The sequence below is a fragment of the Mus musculus genome, chromosome 15 (assembly GCF_000001635.26).
Source record: "Mus musculus strain C57BL/6J chromosome 15, GRCm38.p6 C57BL/6J".
NCBI lineage: Eukaryota > Metazoa > Chordata > Mammalia > Rodentia > Muridae > Mus > Mus musculus.
In genome coordinates, this window is record NC_000081.6 from 74,975,255 (window position 1) to 74,990,715 (window position 15,461).

A 15,461-nucleotide genomic window follows, 5' to 3' on the forward strand; every position below is an offset into this window, starting at 1 on the left:
CATTGGAAACAGCTCCTTGGTGGTCTTTTGAGGTTCATGAGTGCTTCCTGGCACAACATAAGAAAGAAAAGGTTGGGCTGAAGAGATGGCTTAGCGGTTAAGAGCACTGACTGTTCTTCTGTCTTCTGAAGGTTCTGAGGTCAAATCCCAGCAACCACATGGTGGCGCACAACCATCCATAATGAGATCTGACACCCTCTTCTGGTGTGTCTTTGGGCCAGAGCAAGCGGGGCTGAGCAGAGGTCCTGAGTTCAAGTCCCAGCAACTACATGATGGCTCACAACTATCTGTACAGCTACAGTGTACTCATATACATAAAAATAAACAAACAAATCTTTAAAACAAACAAAACCCTTTTAATTTAAAGAGAGGAAGAGAGAGAGAGAGAAAGAAAGAAACAAACAAACAAACAAAAGGTTTCTTAGCAAAACTTTGCTATATAACTTGAGAGCCACCAAGATGATCTTACAGGGTCTGCTTAGATCCAACACAACCCAAACACCAAGTCAATACAGAAAACAAAAATTTATCGTAACCAAACCACTACTGTTTGAATAGACTTGGAAGCTGGAGTATGATATGCCGACCCCTCCCTCCTCCCCACTGAACCAGAATGTTACAGAAATTTTAAGCCTAAAACCCACAAACATCAGTACCTGATTGTTGTGGATTTGGTTTAATGTTTGCATTATGTTATTTGGGTTCCCAAAATTACACACGAATCTGCATGTCTGCCATCTGCATTGAGGGTTCCTGCCCCTGTTGGCTTTGATTGGTAAAGCTGTCCATGGCCAATGGCTGTGCAGGGAGACAGATGTGAGGAGTGGGTGTGGCGGCAATCCCAAGAAGGCGCCAGGGACTGCAGCTAAGTCGTATGACTTGCACCTGACTTCCTCATATAAGCCACAAACATCTTGAGAGCTGCGCAGGTGTACCAGGATACCGGTGAATCCATTTTGATGGAGATATGCCCCTGCTGCCCTGATTAGCTGAAGCTGCGTGCCTGGTGAGGTGGCGTGGCCTGCTGTGCGTGGATGGGAACTGAGAGTATAAAAGAGTGAGAGGCCCAGGGTTCGGGGGAGATATAAACAAGGGAGATATAAACAAGGGAGATATAAACAAGAAGAAACAGGACTGAATAAACATCTGCAGAAGGATCCTGTTGCAGCGTCGTTCTTCCTGGCCAGTTGGGAGTGCACAACAGACAGAGGGTTCCCGGGAAAGGACAGAGGATGGAGAAAGGAAAACAACCAACATGCTGGGTTAGGAGAAGGTCCAGGACTGAGAAGTATAGAGCAGAGAGACTGCCAACATGTAAGAGTCGGGGATCATGGCCCTGGAGGGTGTCAGGCCTGGGTCTGGGGTGTCCAGGATGGAGTATAGATTTTATTAAGTAATAATTAAGGAATATCAGAGGGGGGAGTGTGCTAGCCATGTGGAGGATTGAAGTGGCTCAGTCATTGAGTTGATTAAGGCATATTTAAATATCAGGCTGGCCAGGCAGTGGTGGTGCACGCCTTTGATCCCAGCACTTGGGAGGCAGAAGCAGGTGGATTTCTGAGTTAGAGGCCAGCCTGGTCTACAGAGTGAGTTCCAGGACAGCAGGGTTGTACAGAGAAACCCTGCCTCAAAAAAGCCAAAAAATAAAAGTAAAAATAAATAAATAAATAAATAAATAAATAAATAAATAAAAGGCTGCATGTGTGTGCCCTTCATTCAGAAATCCAGAATATTGAGGTGGGTAGTGAGGAATGTGAGGCTATTAGAGCTTCGTGAACCACTACTGCTACACCCAGTTATAGTGACATTTTCCCACCAATCAGGATTCAGGGAAGGGAGACTTTCCTATGAACATTTCCTTATGTAGTACATTTATTCTGTTCTGATTGGTTGGGTTGGTGTCTAAGAGTCATCACAGCAACCACTTAGACACTGATCTTCATCAAAGTAGGGATTGCTTATTGAGCACTACACCCCAAGATTGATTGATCGGAGCCAGAGACCAGACTCGGGTGCTGGCAGTGACATTGAGTTAAGATTCTATAGGGCCTTTAAGCCTAAAATCACAAACATATGTATCAAGTTATTCCAACAATCAGGATTTAGGGATAGGGGACATCCTTTGGAACATGGTTTTGTTGTACACTTATCATGCTCCCATTGGATGGGGTATTCAACTAGAGCAGGAGACTTGCACTGCCTATCATTCATGTCATAACTTGCCAGCCAGGATGCCAGTTACCCACCGACATGTCTCTTTCAGCCAAGTAGGATGCCAATTTCCAGGAAGGTCTTGGTAACTTAAACTTCATTTGACCCCTACTCAAAATGGAAGTCTTATTCCAAATTCTGGAGAGCTCTTAGTGCTACTTCAAGGATACTGGCAAGAATTTGACACTGGGCTAGGACTCAAGAAAGTAGGCTCAAGATCTTGATCATTTTGAGAAGTCCCTGAATAACACCTGACTTTGTTTATTTCTTGACTATCTTTGTTTATGCTTGTTTGAACCTTACATACTTTGTTTATGCCCTAGGACTGGCCACATTCTTTCTTTGTACCTAGAATGATATAGAAGTAGATTGGGGAAAAAAAAAAAAAAAAAAAAAAACCTGGCATCAGCTTCAGCACTGGCTGGAGTCAGGTTATAGTGTCGTCTAATTGTCTTTTTCTTTTCAATCCTCACTCCCTCTCTTGAGACCCTGCTGACTGACTGAGCTGGCTTGATCACCAAATAGCTTCTTATATTGGGCAGGTGACTCTTTTATTTTGGGGTCCATCCCAGGGGCAAAAACATAAAAGATTATTTCACATAGATGCAGGAAGTGCTGCAGGGTGGTTGGTTCAGGTCCAATCTTATTGTGGCTAACTATATAAAGCAATTCTAACTGACTTCTTTTTTTAAATTAATTAATTTATTATATGTAAGTACACTGTAATTGTCTTCAGACACTCCAGAAGAGAGTATCAGATCTCATTACAGATGGTTGTGAGCCACCATGTGGTTGCTGGGATTTGAACTCAGGACCTTTGGAAGAGCAGTTGGCGTTCTTAACCGCTAAGCCATCTCACCAGCCCCTAACTGACTTCTGATGTGATTGGCTTCCAGTAACATCAAAACACAGAACATAACAGAATCTGCATTCAAACAGAGCATGAGAAAGTTTCCTAGTAACAGCAAATGAGAAAATTTCCTTGTACCACCCGTAATGGCACACAATGCCAGGCTACGTAGGTAATAGTTACTTGGCCTTACATTGTACCTAGGCCGTATCAGGATGGTTTAATTACTGTGGCAGGGTATCTTGTCTAGCATTCACGTCTCAACTTGTCCATCAGGATATCAGTTAACCATGTGCATGCCTCTTCTGCCAGGCAGGATGTCAGTTACCCAGGGAAGTCTTAGGAAGTTAAACATTATTTGACCTCCACTCAAAATGGCTTCAATTTGGTTCCTTCTTATGATGGAACATGGTACTAATGCACCATGTCATCCCTGTGAAACCTCCACCCATTTCTCTTGCATCCCTTATTCCTTCCCTGAGCACCTTTCTTTCAGCTTTTAATTTAAGGCTCACCCACAAATTCCTTTGTGCATCAAGACCAAGGATCTGGTGGTACACCGGTGGATATTCCTACTAAAGATATATTTTTGAAGATGCAGTCCAAGCCTGGCTTATCAGACAGGAAATGATCACCAGGTTGTGATCTACACGAACTATATCCAGTCCTGGCATTCCAGCAGAAGTAAGCCAAAACCCACTACAGGAAATGGCTTCCACTTCTGGACTAAAAGAAGGGCAGGGCAGCCCCTACCCACCATTGATTTCTCATCTCCTGGGCTTCCCCACCACAAGCAAGTGCTCCTTGGAAGTGCCCTGTGCTGATGTGTGCTTGATGATGCTTCTTCACACGCATGAGGCCCTGGATTCCTATCCACCAATGGGGGTGAGAAGGGGGAGGAAGGCGGCTGAGGTTACGTAAAGAAGGCACAGTGCAACCAACCATTGCTCACCAGGCAGAGAACAGAGGTCTTAACCAGCCACCCCACAAGCTCTGGGTTCAGCAAGAGACTTTGCCTCTGCAGATGAAGCACAGTGCTCTTTATCTCCCACTCTCTTCCTGATGCATCATTCCTAATGGAAGCCTTCCCAAACCAAGTGGTCCCCCACTCTGACCTGGCTAACATGGGAGAGCTACTGTGGGTTGTTGAAAGTGCAGAGGTGTGAACTAGCAGGCAGGACTCAGCAGACTCAGGGTAGCATAAGAAAAACAGAAATCTTGGCCGGGAGAACAAAGGGTTTATTGGACTCAGCAGAGGGACATCGAGAGGAACACATGGGAACCCTGCAGGACCCCAGATACTTATGTGTGGATGGTGATGGCATAACACCTTGGAATGCTGCCTCTTCCCTGTGCTGGCCACATGACTCCAGGACCAAGATTAGCAAGCCACAACAAAATGGCATTCCAGGAAGTACAGATCTGAAAACGCTAGAGAGGAATAGGGCACCTACCTACCCAGCAGGGGCTACAAAGGTAAAAAAGGGTGTTCCACACACTACCCCCACCTTGGAGCTTCTATAACTCATAATTCATCACTAGAGGACTCCAGGAAAGAGTGGTTGCACATTAGGATGAAAGGACAAGGGTGGGGACCATCACATCAGGGTCTGCAGGAGGACTGAGCCCAGGCTGAACAGAAGCACCCCTGCCGTGGTCCAGGAGCTGCCTCCAGTGGGAACTGCTGCATTGCAGAGGTCTTCCTGGCAACAGGAAATATTCATCTTGGTGTTAGGATCCAGGATAAACTTCTTTTCAATTTCATCAGGGCAGAAAGGATGGCAAGAACGGCTCTTTACTTTCTTTCTTTGAGAGTCTGCAAGATATCAGGGAGTGACTGACTTCTTATGCAGGAACAATACAGCTTCCCAGACTCTGGGCCACATGCCACCAGGTCTGGTTGGGCCAGCCTTGTCTCTAAGGCATGTTGAAGCCAGACATGGTAGCTCAGATTTGTAATCCCAGAGCTTGGCAGACTGAGGCAGGAACATTTTTATGAGTTAAATCCCCAAATGGGCTTCATCGGGGCTTCTAAGCTATCCTGGGGCTAGAGTAAGAATCTTTCTCAAATAACAAATAAACCAAAAATCAAAATGGTGGGCTGGTAAGGAGGCTTGGTGGATAAAGCGCTTGTGTGCACAAGCATGAGTTCCCAGTTCCCATCAGTAGAGTGCATCAAAACATGGCCAGGCATGGTGGCCTACTTGTATCACTGTGCTCAGGACACAAAGATGGAGATCCCTGAGGTAAGTTCACAGGCTAGAGCAGCTCAACCTGCAACCCTGGTGTTCATGTGAGACTCTTCCCCAGTAAATAAAACAGTTGTCACAGAAGATACCCGTCAACTTCTGTATCCCATACACTTGTACCTCCCCAGTGCATGACATCCACACATGTGTCCACAGGTGCCCTTACACACAGTGTTCTGGGGAAGCAGCTCAGTCAGTGAAGTGCTGGCCACATGGAAGTCTAAGGACCCGAGTTCAATCCCCAGCAACCATGTACAGAGCCAAACAAGCATGGGAGGACTGGTCATGATCTCTGTGCTGGAGGGGTGGGGAATCAGGAGGTCCTGGGAACTCTCTGCTACCTCTCTCCTCTCCACTGGTTCCCAGCATACTTGGCAAATCCTAGGTCCCAGTGAAAGATCTTGTCTCAATAAACAAGGTGGTTGGGACTGGAGACATGGCTCAGCAGTTAACAGCACTTGTTGCTCTTATAGAAGCCCAGGGTTTGGCCTCCATACCGCACAGGGTGATTTAATTACAACCATACAAAATTCCAGTTCCAGGAGAATCAAGACTAATTTGTATAAAACAAGTAGACATTGCCTGAAGAATGGTACATTAGGATGTCCTCTGAGCTCTATATTACATTATGTAATTCATACATGAGCACCCACATTTATAGAAACACACACACACACACACACACACACACACACACACAAAGACACAGCATAGTGTAAGATTGCCCAGTGGCACAGCAGAAAGGGCAACCAGCCTCTCAGACACTTGCAGTTCCCCAGACAGTTATATCTAGGAGACCTACTCCAGGAGACAGGCAGGCTGTGGTCAGAGCAGGAAACTGGACAGCATAGCAGGACTGCTCCTGCCTTGTCTATCTGAGCATATACCTGGAATCTAACATTTTGGCAGATCTGATATGTCTTAAGGTCTCTTTCAATCAACATTCCTACGTCATTCCTTTAGCTGAAACTCCAGATTCCTTTATTATATGCAAAGACTCACTAGATGTTTCCTGCTATCCTGGTCTGTCAGTGAACCAGTGAGACCCTAGACATAAAGTACGAGCAGAAACATCACATGAGTACACTGGCAACAGAGGGGGATGATGAACACCATGCATGCCAATGGTAGCCAAGCTTTATGATCCACATCCCAGCACATCCCTGGACTCCAACATTCCCCACATTGCAGGAGTCCCACTCCAAGCCCAGGAAAGCTCTATTTGGAGGGAGGGCAACCATGATCAATAACAAATACCCAGATATGACATTTTGTCCAAAGTCACCCTCAGCCATCTTTATATAGGTCACAGGGAACTTACTTGCAATAAATTCTTCCTCCTGAGCAACACAGAATCCATCAGGGTAGGGGCAGGTAAATGATGGGCAAGAAGTCTCAAATGGGACTCCATAGCACTGGTAACACTCCAGTCCCTGAGCTGAGAGACAAGCCAACACATGAGGGCTAGTACATGCAATTCCTAGCCCAGACCCATCCTCTCCAATGTCTTTACTTCCACACAGCCGCTGGCTGCTAGGTCAGAGCAAGGACATTACTGACCAAAAGCAGTCACTTCAACCAAAAGCAAAAGTGAACCAAGAGCCACCATTGTTTGAATATGCTCGCTACTGCTGTCTCAACTAGCCAGTCCCACAGGAGAGACCTGCACCCCAAGAGGTATTAGAGAGGCAGTCACCATATAGGGAAGACATGGATACCAAATGTCTGCTGAAGCGGTGAGTGGGTGTGTAAGTAGGTACTGGGGTTACGAGATGGGGAGGACTGTTCTGACCTGTCCCACCCCAAACCTGCAGAGCTGACCCCCTGGGAAATGGCACATGACAGAGCAATGAACTTCCCAGAGTCTAGCTCAAAGCTGAAGCTCTCCATGTGGTTTCCCACAACACAGATGTAACTAGAAGTATAGGTGTGTCTGAGAGCTCAGACCTCTTTAAATAGGGAAGTTCTAGCACTGGGGCCTCATGTGGCATGGGCTGGGCATAAGAAAAAGTCAAATGCCGAGAGTTAAGGATTGCAAACCCCTTGACTTGGCAGCTGGATCAGGAAAGAAGCCTCTGCCACTTTGTGTGCCCACAGGCCAGTGTCATGTCTGGGAGACCAGGGTAGCAGTGTAGAGTCTAAGGGCAGGCTGCTCTGGTGGCCAGGGTCTGTGGAAGAGATACTGAGCTCCCAGTGTCCTTCTGGTATATGGTGATGGTTGCAAGGCAGGCACTGGCAGGATTACAGACCCAGTAAAGCATCCCAGCACAGGAGGCTTCACCCACCACAAACCAATTTCCAATCCCATGACCCCAGCACACCTCAGTCACCATGCACACAATGGAGGTGCAGGTGTACCCACAACCCTGAGGCCCATTTCCATAGCCATTGTACCCTTCTGCCCCTCTCTCATTTTGCATCTTACCTCTTTCTGCACACAGTAGGGTCACAAGAAGGATCAGCACACAGGACTTTATCGCGTGAGAAGTGTCCATCCTTGGAGAAGGGCTGCACAGATAAAACCTTGGAAGTTGGAGCCAGTTAATAGACCCCTGATCACACCCCTGGGCTCTCACACGGCTCAGCCATCCAATATTCCCTCCCTCCAACCCTCTACACAGCTTTCCCTGAGGAATACATGTCTGCCTACTTCTCTCATCCACCACCCACCCAGCTCTTCCTTCCTAATCTCACTCCCACCACAGCCCTATCCTGAGGGTTCTTCCCTTTGTCACCTAGCAGCTCCCTCCTCACACCAGTCCTTACTTCCTCTCAGACCTGGCTGCAGGTACAGTGGAAAGGTCTGTCAGAAGTGGACTGAAATAAGTACTTTACTTTCTCTTAGCTCCTCTCAGCTGGCATCCTGAAATCGGGGATTTTTCGTTCTTACTTCCTTTAGGCCAACATGTTTATTGTGTAAGACTTAGCCAGATTTGTATAGCAGTTGGAGAAGAAGGACCCTACAGTTGGAAGAGACCATGGTACTGGAGGACTAAGAGGGCAGAGGGGCAGGGACCATGGGTGACTTGTGCTTATCATTCAGAAAGCCAGGGAAGGCGACAGCTTGCTCAGCCTTTTCATGTTTTTTGTTTTGGTTTGTTTTGGTTCAAGTTTGTTGTTGTTGTTGTTGTTGTTGTTGTTGTTGTTGTCGTCGTTTTGAGACAGAGTTTCTCCGTGTAGCTTTGGTTGTCATGGGACTTGCTCTGTAGATGAGGCAGTCTCCAACACATAGCCATCAAAGGTGTGTGCTGCAGCTGCTGCTTCTGCAACCTCCACTTGGCTTTTTCTTGTTTCTAAATAGAAGGTATGGGTTGCAGTGGCTCAGAGCCAATGGCCCTCCTTCCTATAAGCAAGCAAACAACTGACAAATACCTAAAGACTGGCTCTGGTGAGCAAGCCCCCAGTAGGCTCTTGCATCCACAAAGTGAGAGTCCTGAGCCAAGAACTAACTGACAACTGGGATGGAAGTTACCAAGCAGTGTCTGATGTGTTTGGGGATGTATGGGGCTGTGTGTGCTGGACAGAGGTAGAGACCTGAGCTGGAAATCATCCTGAGATGACACCACAGCAAATGAACAGCTGTGCTCACAGGACAACTGAGTCCCCAAATGGACCACAGCATCAGTGAAGCTGAGCACATCTACTTAAGCAGGCAAGGCTGCAAAGGGAAGGAAGCCAGAGGCTCAGAGAACATCAAGCAGATTCTCCTGATGGAAGTCACAGGGCTGAACATAGAGTCTTGGTCTTTGTATCATCTCTGGTTGGATCTGCATGTACATCCAACTCCGGTGTCAATGTTCTGGGTTATTCAGGATGATTGATCGAAGAAAGAGACACGGTGTAGGCTCAAGTCAGGATTCTCAAGAAGCAGTTGAGAATCAGCCTTTCCAGGACTGAAAACTAAACCCAAAGACTGATCAAATCCTTTGTTGCCAACCCTCCGGAATTCATGCAAGACACAATGGTTCTGTTTAAATTCTGTTACATTCCCGGACCTTTACCCTAGCACCATTAAAATTCCCTGCCTTGTTACCCTATAATCTATCATGGAAGGAGACCATGTTCACCACCAACACCGCATAACCCAGCACAGCGGTAGGAGGAAGAGAGCAAGCAAGAAGTGTTGTCTCTGTAATTCCTTCACATGCTGTACTAGGTATCGGCTCATGCATGAACAAGTGTATGTGAAAGAAAGAACAGGAGACAGCAAGCCTCTGCAAAGAAATATAGGGCAACAAAGAAAGAATTAAGTGACAATCCTTCCCAATGTCACCTTCCACAGAGTGTATGGGACTTTTTTACAGAGGATGGGCGAGGTCACTTACAGGAACATGCATCATTTCTGAGCAGCTAAGTCACCACCAAGTCTCACCCCATCATGGAATCAGTGTCAAGTCCCTCCTTTAGTTAATCGTCTGTTTCCTCTATATTCTAGCATCTTGTGAGACCACTTGTGGTTGGAGAAGAGCAGGAGGGAGTCATGGCTGGAACCCCAGGTGACAGTCCTCCCTTCTGAGTATAGAGAGTTCTGCCCATTATCACAGACCTGTTGCTGTTTTGCTCTTCTGACTCCATTGCCAGGGCTCCTGGGCCAACATTATCCCTACTCCAGGATGACAACGGGGCCATCACCTTCTCTTAGGAGGAAAAGGCCACAGTGCAGTGCACTGTTTCTCTAAAAGTCTTAAACTAGGGGTTCTCATGAGTCCTCCAGTTTCCACCCAGCACCAATGTTGGGGAGCTAGCTTCCCTTAGTGGTGGACTCCTGGGCAAATTACTGACAGACCACTTACATTAACTCTTTTTTTTTTTGTAAAAGTATGTTTTTTTAATTTAATACATTCTAATCAAATAGTAACAGCAGTAAATAAACACTTTGAAAAACAGGCAGGTACCCCCCTATATCTGGAAGAAAAGTTAAGTCATAGTATTTTATATGGTAGAAGGGAGGCAGCTGTTGATGTCTGTGGTCAGACAATTCAAGGATAACTTGGAAAGTTCTAAAGCCATTTCCAAATAAAATAAAATAAAATAAAATAAAATAAAATAAAATAAAACAATGGCAATAGGTTGGGACTCACAGCTACATCAAGGGTTAAAATGTCTTTGCATTTGTTTCTGTTTTCAAGGATTGAGTTGCACCTGTGTAGCGTGACATTCTTGTCTTTACCCTCCAAGGAAAAGAGAAGTCTTTTCTGTTTGCTCCTGTTTGAAATGTGTCTGAAGTAAGGCTGCCTAGAGACCGAGTACTACAGTACTCACTCACGGGGGAGGTCATACGTGTAGTAAAGAAGACAAATACAGGATCTCACGGTGACGGTTCTCTTTTCTTTCTTTTCTTTTCTTTTCTTTTCTTTTCTTTTCTTTTCTTTTCTTTTCTTTTCTTTCCTTTCCTTTCCTTTCCTTTCCTTTCCTTTTCTTTTTTTTTCTTTTCTTCCCCCCCCCCCTTTTGGTTTATTTGATTAGTTGCATAAAATCAGGGATAAATACAAGCATGGTCAGCTTAACCGAACTCCTACTAGATACATCAGGATGCAAACTATAACAGGTTCTAACACAGACTGATCACCAGGTGTCTAGAAGTGGAGCTGAAGCCTGGGTCAGCCAGGGTCTTTCCCTCCTTCAGCTGTCCTCCTGGACATGGAAGCCTTTCTCTCCTATGGTGCTTGGACTTTTGACCCAGTGCATAGGAACTGAAAAACAAAGGAAAGTCGTTCTGAAAGCAATATTCTCTTGTCTTTCCTTGGGACATTTTTTTTTTCCATTTAAAAGGGCCATTTGGTCTTGAGCAGCCATAGGAAAGAAAGCATCATTCAGCTGAAACTACTTAAGGGGAACTTTAAAATACCTAGCTACATCTTCACACCTTTAAGTTAGACTGAGCCCAAGTGTCCTTAAGAGAGAATTCTGCGCAGTTATCCAGAGGAGGACCTCCGGGTTCTCTTTCACATAGCTGCATTCGGAGATAGTCTATATGAGGCATATGTTTTTGTTTTTGTTTTTGTTTTTTTTAAAGAGAGATACTTATACCTGGAATTTATATTCTTCCAAGTAATCTTTTAGTCTTGTTGGTAAAGGCAGTCCCCAGATCGTACTGGTACATTTGTTAATGGTGAGTTGACAGAAATGCTGCAGAGTGGGTGCTGATGTATACAGAGGTTTGGTCAGGTACAGGTGAACGGTCCCATGCCGTGGGGCTTCTGGGCTTGTCCGTTTTTCCTTGCACAGCTGTACATAGTAGTCAATCAGATGAACCACACTGTCAAACTGTTTAAGCTTGGACTTGACGCATATGATAGAATCCAACCTGAATTTCCCATCTTGGTACTCAATCTGCGGGTTATTCGGTCCAGCTGATGTCTCAACGGATATAGTTAGTAGGTAGTCTGAATGCAAACTATCTCTAATCAAGAAAGTTCCTCTGGAGCCTCTTTTAATTTCTCTTTGGCCTTATTAACAGTCATACTTCCCCAGTACCATCCTGGGGTTTTTCATTCAAAAAGAAAAAGAAAAGAAAGTGAAATAATTTTTTTCTTTTTTTCTTAGATATTTTCTTTATTTACATTTCAAATGCTATCCCGAAAGTTCCCTATACCCTCCCCACGCCCTGCTTCCCTACCCACCCACTCCCACTTCTTGGCCCTGGCATTCCCCTGTACTGGGGCATATAAAGTTTGTAATACCAAGGGGCCTCTCTTCCCAGTGATGGCGAACTAGGCCATCTTCTGCTACATATGCAGCTAGAGATACGAGCTCTGGGGGTACTGGTTAGTTCATATTGTTGTTCCACCTATACGGTTTCAGACCCCTTCAGCTCCTTGGGTGCTTTCTCTAGCTTTTCCCTTGGGGGCCCTGTGTTCCATCCAATAGATGACTGTGAGCATCCACTTCTGTATTTGCCAGGCACTGGCATAGCCTCACATGAGACAGCTATACCAGGGTCCCTGCAGCAAAATCTTTCTGGCAAATGCAATAGTGTCTGGGTTTGGTGGCTGATTATGGGATGGATCCCCGGGTGGGTTAGTCTCCGGATAGTCCACCCTTTCCTCTTAGCTCCAAACTTCGTCTCTGTAACTCCTTTCATGGGTATTTTGTTCCCTATTCTAAGGAGGAATGAAGTATCCACACGTTGGTCTTCTCTCTTCTTGATTTTCTTGTGTTTTGCAAATTGTATCTTGGGTATTCTAAGTTTCTGGACTAATATCCACTTATCAGTGAGTGCATATCTAATGACTTCCTTTGTGATTGGCTTACCTCACTAAGGATGATATCCTCCAGATACATCCATTTGCCCAAGAATTTCATAAATTTGAAATAGTTATTATTATTATTATTATTAAAAATTTTTAGAGTATGGTCTGTATTTGGCAGTCCTTTTTCTAGTTGTCTTGCTTTGTTGAGACAGGGCCTCCTGTAGCACAGGCTGGCCTCAATTTTACTTTGTAGCCAAGGATGACCTTGAACTACTTGTTCTTCATTCTTCACCTCGCAAGTCCTGGAATTTACAAACCTGTACCACGGTGCTCAACTAATTTCTCTTGTTATACCTTTTATTTTTTAAGCTGGTGAGTTAAAGTTTACCAAGGCCTACCACAAATCTCTGGGTAAATATTTAACAAAAACTTAAGTTCATTCCAGGCACAACTGTAAACCATTTTTTTTTTCTTTTCAAATGATTTTCTGTAGCTCTTCTTTCAATTTTGTTAAGGTTTTCTTCTAATGAGCCAAAAGAACTTTTGCAATATGACAGACATATTGGCTGTTTGACTGAGCTCACGCAGGGCCTTTACCAGATGCGCAGCCTCTGGGGAGTTCCTCAAGCGACCCCTCCGTCCCCCACTGGCTCTGCGTCCTGTCCGCTCTATTCCGGGAGGGCTCCAGGCACCGCAGGGTCATGGGAGATGAGTCAACATGAATGAGACCGGTGGTCGCCTGAGCTGGGGCCAGTGGACCTCGCGTGCTGCCTGGAAGTCACAGTGTACCCCAAAACGAGAGTGTGCAGGGTGTCCGAAATGGTGGCGGAGGGGGAGGGGACTGGAAGCGGCTGGTTGTTTTTCTCCAAATTCCGGCAGAATGGTGTGGCAAAGTCTCTCGCAGACACAGTCACCCACAGATCGCCCGCCGCAAGCTTCCGGGCTCCAGGCGAAAGGGAACTTGAGGGCGCGCGCCTGGAACCCCGGCACGCACTGTCTGAGACCCGCGCAGCATTGGCGGCTGTGGGAGGAAAGGCTCATGCTTCAGGGGGGAAGCCCAAGGCCCGGGAGCCTCAGAGGAGGGAGACTTGGCAAGAGTTAACCTTCTGTCCCCAGAGCCAGTGTCTACATTAACTCTTAAGGGGGACGGCTACAGTTTATTTGAATAATCTTAGAGTTAGAGGTACCAGATGTTGCCAGGCTTGTGTTAGAGAAGCCAGGCCCTCTGCAGAGAGGTCCACATGCAAGATAAAAACACACTGAGCCCTCTCTCCTGCCTTCCTACTCAGCCAAAAGCCTGACTACTGACTGTCACACTGAATAGGTCAAACCTTAGCCAAGCCCATTCCCCTCCTCAGAGAATGAACGACCTCTGTGTAGTAACCAAGGTCACATATGCCTCAACACCCCCTTGAGTAATACAGCAAAGGTTTCATGTTAACCAAGTGTACTTCCTCCAAATGCCACTTTCCCACCGCTCCCATGGGCTCTGGTCTCAGACCTGTGCAGAGGAGCTGGGGAGCAGCGTGTTCCGGGGCAGTGTGTATGGTGGGTATGAATGATTTGCAAGACTTTTTAAAAGGACAGCTCCTTTATTGAAATAGAAGGGCTAGATTATTTTGCTTGAGTCAGGGGTAGGGGATGTAAGGGACATTTTAGGAAGTCCTGCATTGGGTCAGGAGTCTTCCAAGTGTATCAGGTAGGTTATTAGACTGCCAGTCACATGATTTCTAAGAAGACAGTTCTCTGGTGGGGAAACAGAAACAGAAACCTAACTGGCTTTATCGTGACTTGGCTTTTGTCTCTGTGGAGTTGAGTAGGTCCAAGCCTGATTTGGGTCATGAACATCCCCACTCCTGCAGTGCTCTAGGAGAGCTGTTCAGGGGTATGAGCAGTATTAGCATTTCTTCTCTAATCTCTGCCTCACAGTTATCTGGCTATAGCCAGGGATGCCTGACTCACTATAAAAGGGGCTGCTTTACCCCCTTCTCATTCTCTTCTCTTGCTCTCTTCCTCTCTTCCTCACTGTCCCTTCTTTCCCCATTCCTCTCCCCCCTCTCTCTCTCTATGTGCTCACAGCTGGCCTACACTCCTCTCTTTCCCCCTACCCCTTCTGTTTCTCTCTGCCTTTCTATGTCTCTACTCTCCCAATCCCCCTCCCCATGCCCTAAATAAACTTTATTCTGTACTATACGGTCCTGTGGTTGGTACCTCAGGGGAAGGGGTGCCTCAGCATGGGCTTGCAGAGGCACCTCTCCCCCCTCCCCCCCGCAACCATACAGAGCTCTATCAAACATCTGCCTGGGTTTCTTTCTTTTTATAAAACATAACAGTCACTACCCAGTTCTCATATGCACCCAAGAAAAATCAAGCTTGTTTCAAATTTAGCTCCAAATTGTGATAGTGATCTTCTCCGCAAGTTACCTGACAGTGTGTATCAGTCTGAGGTTCAGCAGCCATGGGGAAGCATCTTCGCAGGAGCCTTTTATGTGAATAATGTGTTGGTGCTTGGTGCTGGGTCCTGGCCAGTCACAAGCACTAGATCCTTCCCTTCACAGCCTCATGGCCATTTTCATATACTCTTTATCTTGTTATTTATGTGAGGTAGAGCTTTACAAATGCCAGTCCATTTTAGTTCTGAAAACCCTTGCTCTGTATCTCTATCCACCTGTGTGATCAGGCAAGACAGTGCTGAGGTCCCTCCATCTTGTGCCCTCGGTAAGGCCATTTTCAGATTTAACTAGAATCTGATCTCCTTCATGGAGAATCCATTGAAAGCTACCTTGATTTAATTCTAGAAATCAAAGGTCAGCATGTCCTAGCTAACTTACCTTAGGCTTTAGTAAAACAGCTGGTTTGTGTGAAACACCCCTCCCCACTCCCTCTCCCCCCCAACCCCACCTCCCCACTGACTAATGGATCTTGGTAGCTTCTGATAAAATCTCTCTCTCTCTCTCT

The 15,461-nt window shown here is 46.1% G+C and overlaps 1 protein-coding gene, 1 long non-coding RNA gene and 1 pseudogene across 6 annotated transcripts in view; 1 reads left to right on the top strand and 2 right to left on the bottom strand.

Annotated features, from left to right (window-relative positions):
* Gm28068 overlaps nucleotides 1-15,461 on the top strand; it is a 76,955-nt gene that overhangs the window by 8,324 nt on the left and 53,170 nt on the right. Inside the window, exon 1 of one of the 2 annotated variants that reach the window (XR_875426.2) lies at nucleotides 13,564-14,051. The exons of the other annotated variant lie outside the window; for it this stretch is intronic. This is a non-coding gene — a long non-coding RNA (predicted gene 28068). Of the gene's footprint in view, nucleotides 1-13,563; nucleotides 14,052-15,461 lie in introns of those variants that run through there. 2 annotated transcript variants of the gene reach the window in all.
* On the bottom strand, nucleotides 4,280-8,180 carry Ly6i (lymphocyte antigen 6 complex, locus I). Of its 4 annotated transcripts, none has more exons than NM_001358005.1 (4): nucleotides 8,077-8,176; nucleotides 7,736-7,818; nucleotides 6,632-6,748; nucleotides 4,280-4,877 (listed from the first exon to the last, which is right to left on the bottom strand). In NM_001358005.1, the coding sequence occupies exons 2-4, from the start codon at nucleotides 7,803-7,805 to the stop codon at nucleotides 4,660-4,662; spliced, it is 405 nt and encodes a 134-aa protein (NP_001344934.1). In that variant the 5' UTR covers nucleotides 7,806-7,818; nucleotides 8,077-8,176; the 3' UTR covers nucleotides 4,280-4,659. The 4 variants fall into 4 exon arrangements, with proteins under 4 accessions (NP_001344934.1, NP_065244.2, XP_006521276.1 ...); XM_006521213.4 differs by having other exon boundaries at nucleotides 4,284-4,877; nucleotides 8,089-8,180; XM_030248672.1 differs by having other exon boundaries at nucleotides 4,284-4,877; nucleotides 7,736-7,833; nucleotides 8,077-8,165.
* On the bottom strand, nucleotides 11,073-13,788 carry Gm8000 (annotated as a pseudogene).